General features: G+C 41.3%; 1 protein-coding gene across 4 annotated transcripts; it reads left to right on the top strand.

Annotated features, from left to right (window-relative positions):
* The first annotated feature begins 818 nt into the window (after positions 1–818).
* LOC105389628 (armadillo segment polarity protein) lies at positions 819–14,203 on the top strand. Of its 4 annotated transcripts, XM_038117755.2 has the most exons (16): positions 819–976; positions 1,284–1,354; positions 1,778–1,902; positions 2,301–2,406; positions 2,758–2,968; positions 3,285–3,867; positions 4,217–4,366; positions 4,778–4,900; positions 5,884–6,054; positions 7,014–7,184; positions 8,189–8,389; positions 8,804–8,918; positions 9,432–9,586; positions 10,127–10,193; positions 10,599–10,631; positions 11,744–11,850. In XM_038117755.2, exons 2-15 carry the CDS (start codon positions 1,315–1,317, stop codon positions 10,601–10,603), a joined length of 2,223 nt encoding a protein of 740 aa, XP_037973683.1. In that variant the 5' UTR covers positions 819–976; positions 1,284–1,314; the 3' UTR covers positions 10,604–10,631; positions 11,744–11,850. The 4 variants fall into 4 exon arrangements, with proteins under 4 accessions (XP_037973683.1, XP_037973682.1, XP_037973680.1 ...); XM_038117754.2 differs by lacking the exon at positions 10,599–10,631 and having other exon boundaries at positions 4,217–4,363; positions 11,744–14,203; XM_038117752.2 differs by lacking the exon at positions 10,599–10,631 and having other exon boundaries at positions 11,744–14,203.
* Positions 14,204–17,020: the final 2,817 nt, after the last annotated feature.

Raw genomic sequence — 17,020 nt, 5'->3', positions numbered from 1 at the left:
TTTTTTTTACTAGTTATCGATAAAAAATATCCATAAGAAGCACATCACTATTTCAGCGGGGCTATGTTGGCAGTTTTGTACGTCATAATTTTTGTTTTGTTGGTACCCTCTGGTAGTACGCGTGAATAAAAAAAAAATACAAGTATTTTAATCTTTTTTTTCCCTTGTACTCCCATCTCTTAAAACGTAGTGTTCTTTTCTCTATGGTGGTAGCTTTGAAATCAAAGGCATAGACTAATATTAAGGGTTTGTTTCAAGGTTTGTTTCACAATGTCTGAAGCTTTGTGGATTAAAGTGCCAAGTAGTTACGCATCTGTGGGTACAGCTGTTTCACATCATCCACTGCATTGAATATACAAAGTCCTCCATCCATCCATCCACTATTCCACTGTTACCATCGTCATTAGAGACCCTGATTGGTATACTGAAGGTCCCGGGTTTGATCCTCGGCCGGGGCAGCATGCGACTTGCTTACATTGGGTGTTGGCATGGTGGTGGGCATTCTCAGTAAAACGTGAGGCACGTTCCATTGATAATACCGGGAAAATTATGGTTAAATTATGTTATAATTTTTGAGTATGGTATTTTATGAACTGAACGTGGCGTGGCTTGCGATTACGACTTGAAAGACAATGCTTAATTATTCTGAGAATTATCATTATTTCTAAGCGTTATAACAATATTATATAAAACGCATCATGCGTGTATTGAAACTCATTTTTTCCTGCATGTTGGTATCAATGTATGAAAGAAGAGTCCAGTCATACAGAACATACATAGGTGTAACAGAGTCAGCGATATAGCTAACGATTTGTGCCGAGTGTCTACGAATATCACACGACTTTACCCGAACCGCCGCCATATTGTAAATTTATTGGATTGTGATTTCGTGTTGAGCTAGACTGTGAATCAATTTTCAGTGAAATATTCCTTGTGTTGTGAATTTGGTGAAGTTAAATTGCTGATTAGGTTGTTGGTAAGTATTTTACGTTATATTACATTCATGAAACAGTCTAATTCGTATAGAAATTGACCCTTTGAAGAAACTATGTCGGGTGTGGTATTTAGCTCATCCGGAGAATGAATTTTTGTTTGTTTTTGCTTTCCATACTGCATCGATTGAATAAAACACGGCACATTTGGTTTTGTTTATTTGAAAAGATAGAATTGGTGCATACATTGGACACCAGTCTCTGTGAAAGTTGTAATCGATAGTTCACCATTTCGTGAGGACACACTGGGTGCATTGTGCCAGTTAACAAGTGTAGTTTTCTGGTTTACAGGCGTAGGGTGCACTGGTGCATCCGCCAAACCATGAGCTACCAGATACCGCCGCCGTCGCAGAACCGCAACAGTAAGTAGTTATAGGCTCTTGATAAGTTACCATACATCCCTCCCTACTGTATTTATAGGTAAGTATGTACCCTGCTTAGCTATTGTAATAACAATGTGAGTCATCTCGAACTAGGTACTCTGTTTTATCTGCACCTGATCCTAGACTCTAATGCAAGAACAAGTGTTTTGTTGTAACAGTACAATACTTACACAAACAATTAAAATGGGCTACAACCTAACTAAAGATTGTAATACTTAATAAAAATAGTAACTATAAATTGTAGCTATCTCCATGTAATTCTCTTAAAAGAACCAATTAATTAGCTTTGAGAAAGAAAATTGAAAGGTGAAAGTTTTTCAGTGTGGATAAAACAGCTAGATTATGACACTCTGATCAACTCTTTATTCTATTCCTCCCATTATGACTCATATAACTTTCCAGTGTCGCACAGCAACTATGCCGGGTCCGATGTCCCGATGGCTCCGAGCAAGGAGCAGCAGACGCTCATGTGGCAACAGAACTCCTACCTTGTTGACTCTGGCATTAACTCTGGGGCTGCCACTCAGGTTTGTACTACATTTTATACTTTGGCAGGATATACAAGTACTTAAATAGTTGTAGTACAGACTAAGATACTGTCTTTATATTTCAGTATTCTGATTTTGTTTACCCAGTCAATCATTTTAATAATGATTCTAGTTGTATTAAATATTTTAGACAGTTGAAATGTTATCTACACCAGACATAATGTACTGATTGTATCATGGTAAGCCAGACAGCCAGTAACAATAATGGTGACTGCTGGACATGGTCTTTCTAACACACAAAAGTGAACACTAGAACACCCTATCCACAGTGATTCTTTAATGTTAACTTTATGTTTGTCAGATATGCCCAGCCCAGTCATACTGCAACTTCAGAGTTTAAAATGTGGTCATAATGATAATTGATTTTATTTTTACAGGTGCCATCACTCTCAGGCAAGGAAGATGACGAGATGGAAGGCGATCAGCTCATGTTCGATCTGGACCAGGGCTTTGCTCAGGGGTTCACCCAGGAGCAAGTTGAAGGTATGTTCAACGTTTCTTAGCCTACATAGTAAAGCTTAGACATTATGCACACAATTTTTCCCGGCAGTATTAAGTTTTTCCAGCTATTTGTAATCATCTGTCATGAGATAGTCATAAAAATGTAGCATACCAGAACTTATAGATTCAGTTTTCTTAAATATTGACTTTCAAATAATTTAAATACCTACTCATGATGACTAAGTTTTCTCTTCAAGCAGGGTATTTTCAGACAGACACACCTTCTAAGTTTCATCTGTCTGTCTAGACCTTTTCTTTTTGCTATATACCTACATGATTGTTGTACACAAACGAAACATCCCACCCACCCATTCAACCAACCAACCCCCACAGACATGAACCAGCAGCTCTCGCAGACCCGCTCGCAGCGCGTCCGTGCGGCCATGTTCCCCGAGACGCTAGAAGAAGGCATCGAGATCCCGTCCACGCAGCTGGACCCCGCGCAGCCCACCGCCGTGCAGCGCCTCGCCGAGCCCTCGCAGATGCTGAAGCATGCCGTGGTCAACTTGATTAACTATCAGGATGACGCTGATTTGGCTACCAGGTAATTAATTATGCTGTTGTTTTGATTAGTGGTTGTGGGCAGTTGTTGAGGTTAAGGCAGACGGTTAAGGTTCGCATAGTACCTATAAGAGAGGCCTATAACCAATTGGTGTATTACCGAGGACTCGTAATGATGCAAGAAATACAAAAGCAAGACTTAGGCAAGAGAAAAGCCATTTCATGGTAACCTATGTCCATTCAAGCTACAGTTTGGAATTATAGGATGACACATTTACCTCTGGATGGCAATAAAAATCTCAGACCTATATTTATTGTTAATACCACAAACTCTCAACTAATTTATATCCTGTTTCCAGGGCCATCCCCGAGTTGATCAAGCTGTTGAACGACGAGGACCAGGTGGTGGTCTCGCAGGCCGCCATGATGGTGCACCAGCTGTCCAAGAAGGAAGCTTCCCGCCACGCCATCATGAACTCGCCCCAAATGGTCGCCGCTTTAGTCCGCGCCATCTCTAACAGCAACGACTTGGAGACAACCAAAGGAGCTGTTGGGACTCTGCATAACTTGTCCCACCACCGTCAGGGTCTGCTCGCCATCTTCAAAAGCGGTGGCATCCCCGCTTTGGTGAAACTGCTGAGCTCCCCAGTCGAAGCTGTGCTGTTCTACGCGGTGACAACCCTGCACAATCTGCTGCTGCATCAAGACGGATCCAAGATGGCTGTCCGCCTGGCCGGAGGGCTGCAGAAAATGGTGGCCCTTCTCCAACGCAACAATGTGAAGTTCCTGGCCATCGTCACGGACTGCCTGCAGATCCTGGCCTACGGGAACCAGGAGTCGAAGCTGATCATCCTGGCGTCGCAGGGACCGATCGAGCTCGTCCGCATCATGCGCTCCTACGACTACGAGAAGTTGCTGTGGACCACATCGAGGGTCTTGAAAGTGAGTTGTTTCATACCCAATCCAAAACTTTATCATCATTATCTGTAATCATGCAATAATAGGGCTCTCCCAAAGCATCACTACCTTCCTTATCCAGACACAACAATTATTACCAAACTTAATTTTTTAAATGGATTCTAATATTCATAGTTACATAAGACGTATTTTTAATGTAATTTGCCTCTTCAAATGACACATAAACTTTATATCGTCCGGCGCACACTGGGCAGTCAGTGAATTAAGATGTATGTGGCTAATCCTTCCATCACAGTATTCAATCTTTATGGATGTTTCCGTACTAGGTCATGATAGCTGCTTTCCGACCCAACTAACTCCCTCGTTTTCGCAGGTCCTGTCGGTGTGCTCCAGCAACAAGCCAGCCATCGTCGAAGCAGGTGGTATGCAAGCATTGGCCATGCACCTCGGCAACCCGAGTGGCCGGCTCGTACAGAACTGCCTCTGGACTCTGAGGAATCTGTCTGACGCTGCCACTAAGGTAGTAAGTGACCGATTTTGTTTCCTTTCCGTTGCCGTTTTACGTTGGAGAAAACACGCTTGTTTATTGCGTTCGATGGTTTGCGTTTTTGGTTCTTTTTGTAGTTTTGGTTAGTCTAGTTTAGCACTGCTTTTTGTTGCACTGGTGTAAACATTATTATTTTGATACCTACTTTATCATTAGTTTACTGTGAATGCAACAAAAACCTGATATATCGGTTTAGTCTGTCAAAATAAAATACACTAACTGTATCTATTACTCGTAAAAAAAAAACCTAACATTCATATTTCTTTCAAACTAGGACTTACTAACCAGCCCCTAATATACACTCAACTTATCCCTCAAAGATACAGTCGTCAGTGTATATTAACATCCACCCCCCACATATCTAACACTCCACCCTATATTCCTCAGGTGGAAGGTCTTGAGGCCCTGCTGTCGAGCCTGGTGCAGGTGCTGGCTTCTACTGACGTGAACATCGTGACCTGCGCCGCCGGAATACTGTCCAACTTGACGTGCAACAATCAGCGTAATAAGGTAAGTGGTTGTTTTTTTTGATGAGGCTTAGCGTCAATTCACACGTACCACAACCACACCACGTCGCAGCGACAAAATGTGGTCAAGCTGTGGTTACGTGTGAATTGTGTGACAGCGGCTTTTTGCAGTTGCGTTGTGGCAGCGACAAAATGTCGATGTGGTTGCGTTGTCGCTGTCATTGCGATGTGGTAACCACGTCGTCGTGTGCATTTATTAGGGAGAGGAGGTGGCCGCGGTGCCGCCGCCGCGTGGCGGCGTTGCCGTTGCGATGTGGTTGCGATGTGGTCGTATTACACAGGTGGTCGATAACAACGACAAAATGTGGCACGTGTGAATTGGATTATTCATTGTCAATACAAAATATACGCCCGACCACACCGCGTGGTTGTGGTGTGGTTGTGGTTGTGGTGTGGTTGTGGTACGTCTGAATTGACCCTTATGCTAGTAGTCTAATCAATGGACCGGTCATAAACACACCGCGAGGCGACTTCATATGGTGTAGGTCAGGCTATAAAATAGTAACAAAAATGATTGCCTGATGTCATCATGATGGTGTAGTGTAATGCCGTTAGCCAGCAGTCTGTTTCTAAAGTGAAATAGTGCGTATCATTCGCATCAGTCACTTCAGTAACTTTGGATAGGCGTGAATACGAATAGTAAACAGTGAATAAAGTCGTACTTTCATCGGCCCTAATTTGTTGTGTCGATATCTGCTTCGTGTTTGTCCAACAAAACAACACAGAGAGTGTATCTGCGATGTTGTATTTACTTCAACTACCCCCGAGTCTTCCTTTTCCTAAAGCTGCGTACAGACCGGCCAAACAAACGCCAACGAACGGGTTTCGTTGACCTTCGTTGCTGCAATCTGCCCTGTATTATGTATGATAAATATCCATTGTTGGGCATTCGTTGGGCCGGTCTGTACGCAGCTTCTATCAAATTACCAATGCATTCCCAACACATCTAACCCTCTTACCCTCCAGGTGACGGTGTGCCAAGCGGGCGGCGTGGACGCTCTAGTCCGCACAGTGGTGTCGGCCGGCGACCGCGAGGAGATCACGGAGCCGGCCGTGTGCGCGCTGCGCCACCTCACGTCGCGCCACGTCGAGAGCGAGATGGCGCAGAACGCCGTGCGTCTGCACTACGGGCTGCCTGTGAGTGTTTGGCTCTAGATTCTAGATTAGAGTCTTAAGATGGCCTCTGACGACGGGCCACATGTGTCTCACACATTTCACACTGCATGAGTAGAGAAGCGTGACTTGTGGTATATGTAAAGCCAGCTTTACCCCGCGCTTGCTCATATCGCAAGAGCTCGAGCGACATAAACTAGAGTGACACGGCGCGGTGGTGTCGGCGGGAGGAGCGAGAAGATCACGGAGCCGGCCGTGTGCGCGCTGCGCCACCTCACGTCGCGCCACGTCGAGAGCGAGATGGCGCAGAACGCCGTGCGCCTGCACTATGGCCTGCCTGTGAGTATTATGTTCTATATTCTAGATTTAGTGTCTTAAAATGTGTCTCGGTCTACATATTTCACACTGTATGAGTAGAGAAGCGTGACCCGCTAGATATAGTGTCTTAAGATGGCCTCCGACGACGGGCCACATGTATCTCGGACCACATATTTCACACTGCATGAGTAGAGAATCGTAACCTGTGATATATGTAAAACCAGCTTTACGGTACGCTACCTACTCTCTTGCTCATATCGCGAGTGCTAGAGCGTCATAAACTAGAGTGACGTGGCACGGTGGTGTCGGCGGGAGGAGCGAGGAGATCACGGAGCCGGCCGTGTGCGCGCTGCGCAAACAAGTCATGTAAACGCTCGAATTGTTTGCTTAGATCGCGCGGCCGTCAGGGAGACACAAACTTTAACGTTCACGGCGTGATTTTGCTTCCCCACACAAATATTTAGCTCATATTATTAATTTGTATGTAAATATGAATGAAATGAAATATATTTGTTATAGCACTATGGCTTCGAAGCCAACGCTCTATAGTTGTTGTTTTCATAAGTGTCATTATCATCTCTTGCATTTATTTCAAAATCAACGTGTCCACCACTCAGAGATGTCTAAAAACCATACACCCTTTTAACCCTCCCTTCTCCCCACAGGTAATAGTGAAGCTGCTGCAGCCGCCGTCCCGCTGGCCGCTGGTCAAGGCGGTGGTCGGGCTGGTCCGCAACCTGGCGCTGTGCCCGGCCAACCATGCGCCACTGCGCGAGCATGGCGCGGTTCATCATTTGGTCAGGCTGCTGATGCGCGCGTTTAATGATACTCAGAGGGTGAGTGTTTATTGCTGTCTTTGGTAAGATAGTTTGTAGTGTTAATGTCGGATTGGTCCGCAATCTCGATACCGGCCAGAGTAGCTACCGGCGAGATGCTTTGTTAGATAGGCTTTGAAGCTATGTCCCAGGAGTGTGGGCCTGGTCCGCAACCTGGCGCTCTGCCCGGCCAACCATGCGCCGCTACGCGAGCACGGGGCGGTTCATCATTTGGTCAGGCTGCTGATGCGCGCGTTCAATGATACTCAGAGGGTGAGTGTTTATTGTTATCTACTAGGTAGGTAGACACCTTTATGGTAGACCATAGATGATCCTAGTTTTGACCTGCCTATAACCTATGTGTCACACATAAATGATTTAGAATTACAAAAGGGGCTGTATGTATTGGTTTGCTACGATAATTTGTAGTGTTCTCCATCTGAACGTTGGATTGGTCCGCTATCTCGATACCGGCCAGAGTAGCTACCGGCGAGATGCTTTGTTAGATAGGCTTTGAAGCTACGTCCCGGGAGTGTGGGCCTGGTCCGCAACCTGGCGCTGTGCCCGGCCAACCACGCCCCGTTGCGCGAGCACGGGGCGGTTCATCATTTGGTTAGGCTGCTGATGCGCAAATGTACTCAGAGTGTGAGTGTTTATTGCTATTGGTTTACCACCTTACCATTAACCTGTGATAAACAACTATTGGTTTACCACCTTACCGTTAACCTGTGTTAAACAAATAAATTATTTGAATTTAGGTTGGTACAATCATTTGTAGTAATGTCCGTCTGAACGTCGGATTTGTCCGCAATCTCTATGCCGGCCAGAGTAGCTGGCGAGGCTTTATTAGACGGGCTTTGAAGCTACGTCCCAGGAGGACCTACCTACTACAGGCGCCTTGGGTATATGATTCCTCATCATCACCGAAAATGTCGTATCAACTTACAGCCTTTCAACGACTCTATAATCTGACTGATGAAAAACCCTACCATATGCAATCTAACAATAACTCTCCACTCTTCCAGCAACGCTCCTCAGTCTCCGGCGGGGGCACGGCCGCGCCGGGCGCCTACGCCGACGGCGTCCGCATGGAGGAGATCGTGGAGGGCGCGGTGGGCGCGCTGCACATCCTCGCGCGCGAGAGCCTCAACCGCCAGCTCATCCGCCAGCAGAGCGTCGTGCCCATCTTCGTGCAGCTGCTGTTCAACGAGATCGAGAATATACAGGTCAGTGGGGCAACGCATTAATACATAATATGGCCACTTATGACAGAAGATAGAAACATAAAATTGACCCTATATCCTCCTTATACAACGGTAAAACTGGTTGATAGGATCAGGCCATCATCAAGTGCAAGAGCAACGACTGCAGACTTACGTTACCAAACCTAACTTACTTCAACTTACATACATTATGCGCACGACTGTGGTTTTTGGAGGTAGCAGCTTTTCGCTGTGTACTCTACTAAAGTAACTATTACTGATATGACTGTCCGGATTTTTCTGCCTGAATAAAGTAGTGAATGTGTCTAGAAATGCTGCTATCACTTATGGGTTTTGTATCTTTTCAGTGATAATAAGCAACTGGCACTTTCGTAGCTGTATTTCTAAACTAACCTAACAATTCCTCTTCTATTCCAGCGCGTGGCGGCCGGCGTGCTCTGCGAGCTGGCGGCCGACAAGGAGGGCGCGGAGATGATCGAGGCGGAGGGCGCCACCGCGCCGCTCACCGAGCTGCTGCACTCGCGCAATGAAGGTAACAGTGGATATACATAAGTAAGGCGGAATATTTGAGAAAGCATGGCTACTGAGCTGTCATAATATAAATTGTATCAGTACAGATGTCATATAGGCACAAAGCAGCGGAGTAATAGTAAACAATACGCGTCATAAGTGCCCTCCCTCACTGGCTATATCGTCCCGGTGAGTTAGAGCTCTAAACTGTTGCACAGCAGCTATGTTCGGTGTCTGAGAGTGTGGAATTGAATATATGGATGTGACACTGACCATGCTCACCACAGGTTGATAGGTACATATTATACACGGTTACGAATGAATAACCGTATTTATTACAAATTCATGAACCACACGAACTGTAAATAGAAATTGCTATTACATTAGTGCCATGTTAGTTGAATTTTCTTATTTCCATCAATGCACTTTGAAGTACCTTATTGAAGAGTGACCGGTTTTTTAAACCTGGTATTCCCACAAGCAAATTTAAGGCCGGCTCACAATCCGTAATAACCAAATAACGTATTCTTCACAGGGGTCGCCACATACGCGGCCGCAGTTCTCTTCCGCATGTCCGAAGACAAGCCTCACGACTACAAGAAGCGTCTCTCTATGGAGTTGACCAACTCTCTGTTCCGCGACGACCACCAGATGTGGCCCAACGACCTGGCCATGCAACCCGACTTACAGGTAAGAGTTCGACTGGATTTTGTGTGTGATTTTTCTGTGTAGAGATTTTGAGTTTTTTTCTGATTTTGTTTTTGATTGGAAGGTTGCCAAAGGGTTAAATGGTAGCAGGAAATGAGATAAAAAAGTAAATATATCTACTTAGCCAATTTAACCATCAAATATATTTAGATAATGATGGTTAACAGAGCTGACCTAGTGATTTGGCGGTGAAGCTATAAGCAGTAGTAGTATCTTTGTTGTTCTTGAAAGTAAACATGCTGATAGTTGGTTTGGTGTTGGTGATCATGATGAGGAGAGCATTTCTCAGTGAATTAAAAGTACATAGTTCACTCTAACGACGATACCATTCAATATTTTAATTAGTGAATAATATTGCACTGACGTGCTTCAACCAACCACATTCATAATAATAACCACAGTTCATTGGGCTTTGGTTCAGTTTTAACGACACTTTAGTTGCAGCGACCATCCATGTTTAGTTTTTAGCTTTGTTTTTTATTAGTTTGTATTTTAATTTACCCACCCAATGCACTTTACTAGGATATGTTGGCGCCTGAGCAAGGGTACGAAGGGCTATATGGCACTCGACCGTCGTTTCATCAACAAGGTACGTAATCTATGTCCTAGGAAATGCCTAGTTTGGTTAACTAACCACACTGCATAAAGTGCAACCACGATTTTATTACACTTTGGGAAATAACAGGTGGCGTTGGCGTCTGCAAAAAGAATTGCATGTGCATTGGCTATTGTAATAAGTTCTTTATTTCACCACCCGTTTAAATATCTTGGTCGCACTTGTAGTTATAATCTATATTAGCACTGTTTACACGGGTATATTAACATGGTATTTATTTAAATATCTGCGGAAGTTATTAAAATATTTACCTTTATCGGTTACAGATAGGATGAATCTTAATTTAGTAATAAGACTTTATTTTCTAATCCTAAATACTATTTAGTATAATATTTTTTCTATCGTTTCTTAAAATGTTTCTCTCTTCTTTACATGCAGCTTAACCCGGGACCTATTTATCACTAAACTCAGGTGATGGGAATACTTTAATATCGTGTGTTTTATCATTCGTATTTGTAACATCATATCACGAATAACAAACATTTCTTGTCCTTATATAATAATATTATGTTTATTCACAATTGTATCGCATGTCATTTTGTGTTCAAATCATTATTATAATCTTTATCTTCATGTTTTTGTATGTAAGTATACTAACACTTTTTTTGTTTGTCATGAATTAATTATGTTACAAAATACCCACCATGTTTATTTTAGCTCAATTCCATATGAAACTGGAGTCTAGATATCTTGTACATTTATTATTTTCTGGTGTACTTTTGATTGTATTTTGACAATCTAATATTAATTAACTGCCTCTGTGGTCTAGTGGTAGAAGCTTCGCTTCATGACCCTGAGGTCCCGGGTTCGATTCCCGGGTGGGACCATCAATTTGTGTTTCTAAATTGTGGTTCTAAGTTTGGTTAGGACATAGAAGGCTGATCACCTGTTGTCCGAAACAGTGAAACGATCCATGCTGTCGGATGGGCATGTAAAGCAGTCGGTCCTGCGCCTAGCTCTCTCCAGTCGTGTCGGTCAATCCGTCCCATTGGGTTATGAGAGTGATGGAACAGAGAGTGCTCCTGTGTACTGCGCACACACTTGGGCACTATAATCTACTCCTGCGTAGTTGGCTGATCTCAATTGAGATTGGCCGCCGTAGTCGAAATTCGGCTAGGAGGACATTATTAATTAAAAAATAAGTCGGTGGTCAAAATATAACCCCCTTATTCATAGAAAAGTTACAATACGTTTTAACTAATAAACTGTTTTGTCCCTCTCTGTCAAAGAACAAATTGTTCTTTGTTGGAGAGGGACAAAACAGTTTATTAGTTAAAACGTTTTGTAACTTCTCTATGAATAAGGGGGTAAGTCTCTTCGTATCAGGTGAATTTTAACCATGTCATGCTTTGCAAATCAACTCAAGAAGAGATGAACTACCAATGAGACAGAGCTTCATGCATCGGTACTGCGGTAGTGATTATTTACCGTGTTTATGATGCAGTCAAAACTAAAAATCCATACCATCAATAAGTGCACCAGCCAACCACGAACCCCACAAACTAACACTATTCCGTTTGCAGGGTACGATCAAATACCGATAGACTCGATGCAGGGCTTAGAGATCGGCAGCGGATTCGGCATGGACATGGACATCGGGGAGACGGAGGGCGCCGGCGCCGCGTCGGCCGACCTGGCCTTCCCGGAGCCTCCGCACGACAACAACAACGTCGCTGCCTGGTACGACACCGACCTGTAGGTTGGCAACACTGATGCGGTGGCGTGTTCCGAACGCACGCTGTTTAAAATTGGAACTGTCTACAATGTTGTTTATGCTGTGTCAAATTTAGCATGCGTCCTCTGACAGCTGTCAAATCCGTTAATTTGATTGTCATTTGTTAGTTTTCAAGGAAAAACAAACTTTATTCACATGGCATAAAGAGCTGTCAATCAAAAGTCGTAACTAGGGCTCATGCTATATTTTGATAAATATAATTAAATAAGTTCTAATGCAATGAGTTTAGATTAGATGGTAGTTGGAAGCAAATTTAAATTGTTGGCAGTTGTAATTTTAAGGTGTGCTGAAGAATCGGCCAGATTGTTGGCTTCAGTTTGTAACCGTATAGTACAACACCACGTTTATTGCAGTCACAGTCGTGAGGCATTGAAATATAATGCACGAAGTATTTGTGTTACTGATACATGCAGGTGAAATATATGCAATTAATTACTGATGCATTAGTCATATCAAGAATATGGAAATAACGGGGGCAAAACATCTTCGCACGATTGTGACTTGCAGTAATTTAAAGAAACCAGATTTTATGTTTCTCTGTACAGTGAAATAAAACATTTGCTGAAACCATATCACTGTTGCAAACCAAGCTGGCGGTCGTACATTGTAGCTTTAGTTTCAGAATGTGTATCCTACGACTAAAATGTAATTTAAAGGAATGTTTGTTTGAATAAAAAGAAAATTAATGCTTCTACACTTTGCTAAGCTAGACTTAGTAAAGATGGGAAGTTTCAAATTCCGCAAATGGATCGTAAGGATTTATAACGTACTTATACAGTTTCATGAAATACATATTTACAGAACTGGTAATAAATACTGTGATACATAACGTGACAAAACTGGCTAACGTAAATAATAACATGACAGAAGTTTGTGGAGTGATTAGAACCTGTATAGGTTCGTTTTTTACAAATTCCCGTTGCCATTATAACCGCCTGACTATTTTTCAAAATCGTATAGTTTTATCAACGACTAGAATTTCTATTGGTGCTATGTTTGAGAACATAACAAAAATATTTACGAAAATATATTCAAAATGGAAAAGTGTAAGCCCTGTATTGATTATATCGGTCTTTTTATACGAGCTCGTATAAGAACGTATAATCGGAAAATAGGGTAAACTTACTTTTAAGTATGATTTTATAGGCTTTAAACATATGACAGTATTCCGTATAATACTGCATGAATTGATTGAAATTTTATGAGCATTTATATCAGATGTTTTTTAAATATCTTATCGAGTGTCTGACTTTAGTTGTGATTCTACTAATAGTTTCCCTTTTGTTACAATTTTTAAACTGGAACGTAATTATTATTATTATTACTTTGATAAGACTGTCGTTCGATTGAGATGGTTATGACTGTTTGGTTTTAACGTACTACTTATTATCTAATTAATTTACATAATAATTTTATTTAATCTTCGTTAATTTACATTAATTATGTTTTTGATTTGAAATAAATGATCGTGGCCAAACTTTAACTGGGTGAATCGGATATTGAACGTAATTTTGATGATTTATTATTTTAGGATTAAGTTTAAATAGTGTTGTTTGGGAGATATATCCGAATGTCTCCACCTTAGATGTTAGGTAGGTAATATTGACCTTAATTTTATGTTTCTACGTATTGGACTTACCGCCATCTTACTCAGTGACTTCTAACAGACAAACTGCCGATTTTACAACTGATGGCGGCCTGCGGCCTATTTCATTTGAGTAAAGCTATCTAAGTTTGAATCTAAGTCTTGCCCAATTGGAAATCAGCCAATCACAGCGTTCTGTGCAATACTTGGGTTGTGCTTAACTTGACCTTCTCAGTTGTGAAACAGGCAGTATGGCTCGGTTTCAGAAAGGGTAATCAAGATCTTATTTTATAAAACTAAACTAAACCTCAATGGTGGAAACCGGCTCTAATTACGTCTGGATTTATCCATTACCTGTAGCGTACAATAGATTTCATATTTTAATCCCAATGTATGGAAAATGCACTCGAAATTGTTCTACACGAATTCTTAGCCGAAAATGTATCAATTTTAGAGTAATGTAATCTTTGCTGTAAGTTTAGAGATAATTAATTATTATTGTCCTCTAAAGGTCCTCAAAAATTTTCTATTTGGTATTTGTAATCATGTTTATCAATGTTTTCACTATGAGATTATTCCGTAATGAAGACAATGCTAAAAGTATGACATTTTGTGTCCATTTATGTATGGATATGAGTAATCAAATAAAATTTCAAAAATATATTTATGGTGTTTTTAATTTAAATCCTTTTTGTTTTTAATTAGGAAAATGTGGGAAAGTGTAAGAATCATAATTTTATTCAATTAGAATAGAATTTTACTTACTAGAAATATAGTAAAAATTTACTTTCTAGACATCTTCGATTCGATAAATCTAAGATACCTATCTAACATACCCATACCAAATGCTTTAGTTAAAATGATATACCTTTCCCTAAGGCGCTCCGCTCACTGCACGAAAGTCAGAGTCGACAAGAGGAGTGTCTTCTCTATATTTTCCATATGCCAACCCACGTCGACGTTTACTGAAGATTAGGAGAAGTGCGAGACGAGAACTAGAGATTGTAAATGAGCCTTGCGCCGATGCGACGCCACCTCGACTCATACTCGACTCTAGCAGTGGACGCTCAGCGTCTACTGTTAGAGTCCCTACGCTCGGGGACGTCCCACGTCTCATCAAATTGCACTTCCACGATGCTGAAAGAATATAGTGTAACTGACACTTTAATAATATTAAGATGATTGTCAGCAGTGAAGCACACTGCACACTCTCCAACTGGCGGGCCGTACAGCAAAGTAAACATATAATATAAGTAAACATATATCTATCGTAAACTTTAGTACATAAGTAAAATATACTTAATTCTCTACCTACACGGGTGACTGCATAATCAATAAGCACCTTCGAAGGTAAACCCCAACTTCGTCACATTCTCAAATAGTGCAAGAGAACCGCAGACCACTGAAGGCAACTTCGTCTTTGTCTCGCTGTTATTATGTGCAATTAGAAGTTGAGGCCGCGTCAGCTAAGTTGACTTACAGTCTTACATTGAGGGAATAGTTGCTCTATCTGAGATGGCAACACCAATAGATTAGAGATTGCGGCTTTGAAAGTTTAGGGACGCATTGTTTCGGCGTCGGTAAAACAGAATTCGGTTGCAGTTCATGCAGGTAGTGTTTTTTTTTCTCTGGGGGTAGTTGCATCTTTCGACAGAAAGTGTAGGGTTTTTATTTTAACCCATATATGCCCAGAGGGTCGCTAACGACCCACTTGAGTTTTTTGCATATTTGAACTTAGAATATGAATCTTAATCATATCCCAAAGTAAAAAAACTTCATATAAAAACTAGTTATGGGCATATAGGTATGGGTTAAGAGTGCAGGCTTAAAGGACAGTGTTTTTTCTATCAGTGATAATTTGAATGCTATCTAATATCTTAAACAAAGTGAGTTAATAAAATTAGAAATGGGAATGTCTTCGGAAATTGCTGCGATCATACACTTTGCTAGTAAGTACCAAATTTTATTTATAAACTGCTGTGACAGCACTTATTATTATGTGGCTGGGCGAAGCACCGAATACCACTACTTACACTGTATACGCCGCCGTAAAAGTAGGTACTATTAAACGTTAGGTACAAAATAAATATTAACTTTAAGTAACATAGCGTTTACCCGATCAAAGATTCACGGGTGTGCCGGTCACCTGCCGAACCCACTAATCATGGGAAACTGTACGGATGTATAATTAATACAAGTAAATGGTTTTCGGGTTCCCGCGGGGCAATCACAACCTTCCACTAATTACTGGGAACTTGGGGTAGGTAATTATCTAGCTTTTGTCGGCTCATAAGTTATTCATTTTATTGGTGATATATTTGGGGGATAGGTAACTTGAACTTGCCCTTAGTGGTAAGCTCGTGTAAATGTGAAGTGGTTTAAGTTATATTGACTTAGTTATATTAAATACTGGTTCTTTTATATGGCTAATGATGGGTCATCCGCCCGCCCGGCCACATAATTCTCTTATATTTATCACATAGTTCAAATTTTAAAATTAGATTTAGCAGTTCCAGAGACTTGAACTGCTACCGATTGCGATAGAAAAATATACTGCATGAGTCACATATACACATGGTCTCATTTCTTCACACATATACCTGGCTACACATTGTCAAAAGGGTTATGTTGACGTCTTGACCTGAGGTTGAAGATGGGTTGAAGGTAGACAGTAATAAGCAGGTGGTGTTGAATTGTTGATGCTCAAATATTTATATCTATATGACTACCTGTAGCCTATCATTAAATAGAAAGGGTTGAGTTGGTACCTAGGTATTGAAACGAGTGAATCGGAATACTAAAATAAAATGTTCTAATAGGTATTTATCATTCCCGTCACATACGCCTTACATTTTTACGAATTGTAAACTTGATAGATCAGTCAGACCTTCCTTTACTGTAATTTTCAAGATACTTTTTTCCAAATTATATAACTTGTAAACCGACTTCGAAAAAACGAAGAGGTTCTCAATTCTTCTGTATGTTTTTTTATTTATTATGCATAATTCCTTTCTATCAACCTAAGTTCAACCGGATCTAGTGAAGTAAAATACGCTACTACAGGGCGTGTCGCTTTCGGTCTATTAAAATTGAACAGTTTAAACAGTTTCGATCAAGTGATACTTTAATAAGCAAGTACTCGTGACGTGGGGAGGAGTTGCGAATGACATGTTTGACGTTTTCGGGAATCCATAATAACAGGATATTAGACAATGTTAGTTATTTATACACATTATACCTCGCTTGCTTATTAGGTATTTTGTAAGTAGGTATTAGTAGAAGATACTTTAGATGTGAAAGAACATGTTTGGCTTTAGCTCAGGCAAATAGGCATAGCATGGGAATAATAGGATGGGTTTTTCCATGTACTTATTAATCTTCTGTCATCTACCTGTAACTTTTCTGTCAAAACGTTAATGGTACTTACAGTGCGACAAATCAGTAAATAATGAGATATGGAAATATGGACCAAGTTAGTTA

Source organism: Plutella xylostella, chromosome 10 (genome assembly GCF_932276165.1).
Source record: "Plutella xylostella chromosome 10, ilPluXylo3.1, whole genome shotgun sequence".
NCBI classification, from domain to species: Eukaryota; Metazoa; Arthropoda; class Insecta; order Lepidoptera; family Plutellidae; genus Plutella; species Plutella xylostella.
The sequence above is the reverse complement of the archived record's forward strand: the minus strand, read 5'-3'. Positions and strand labels throughout refer to the sequence as shown.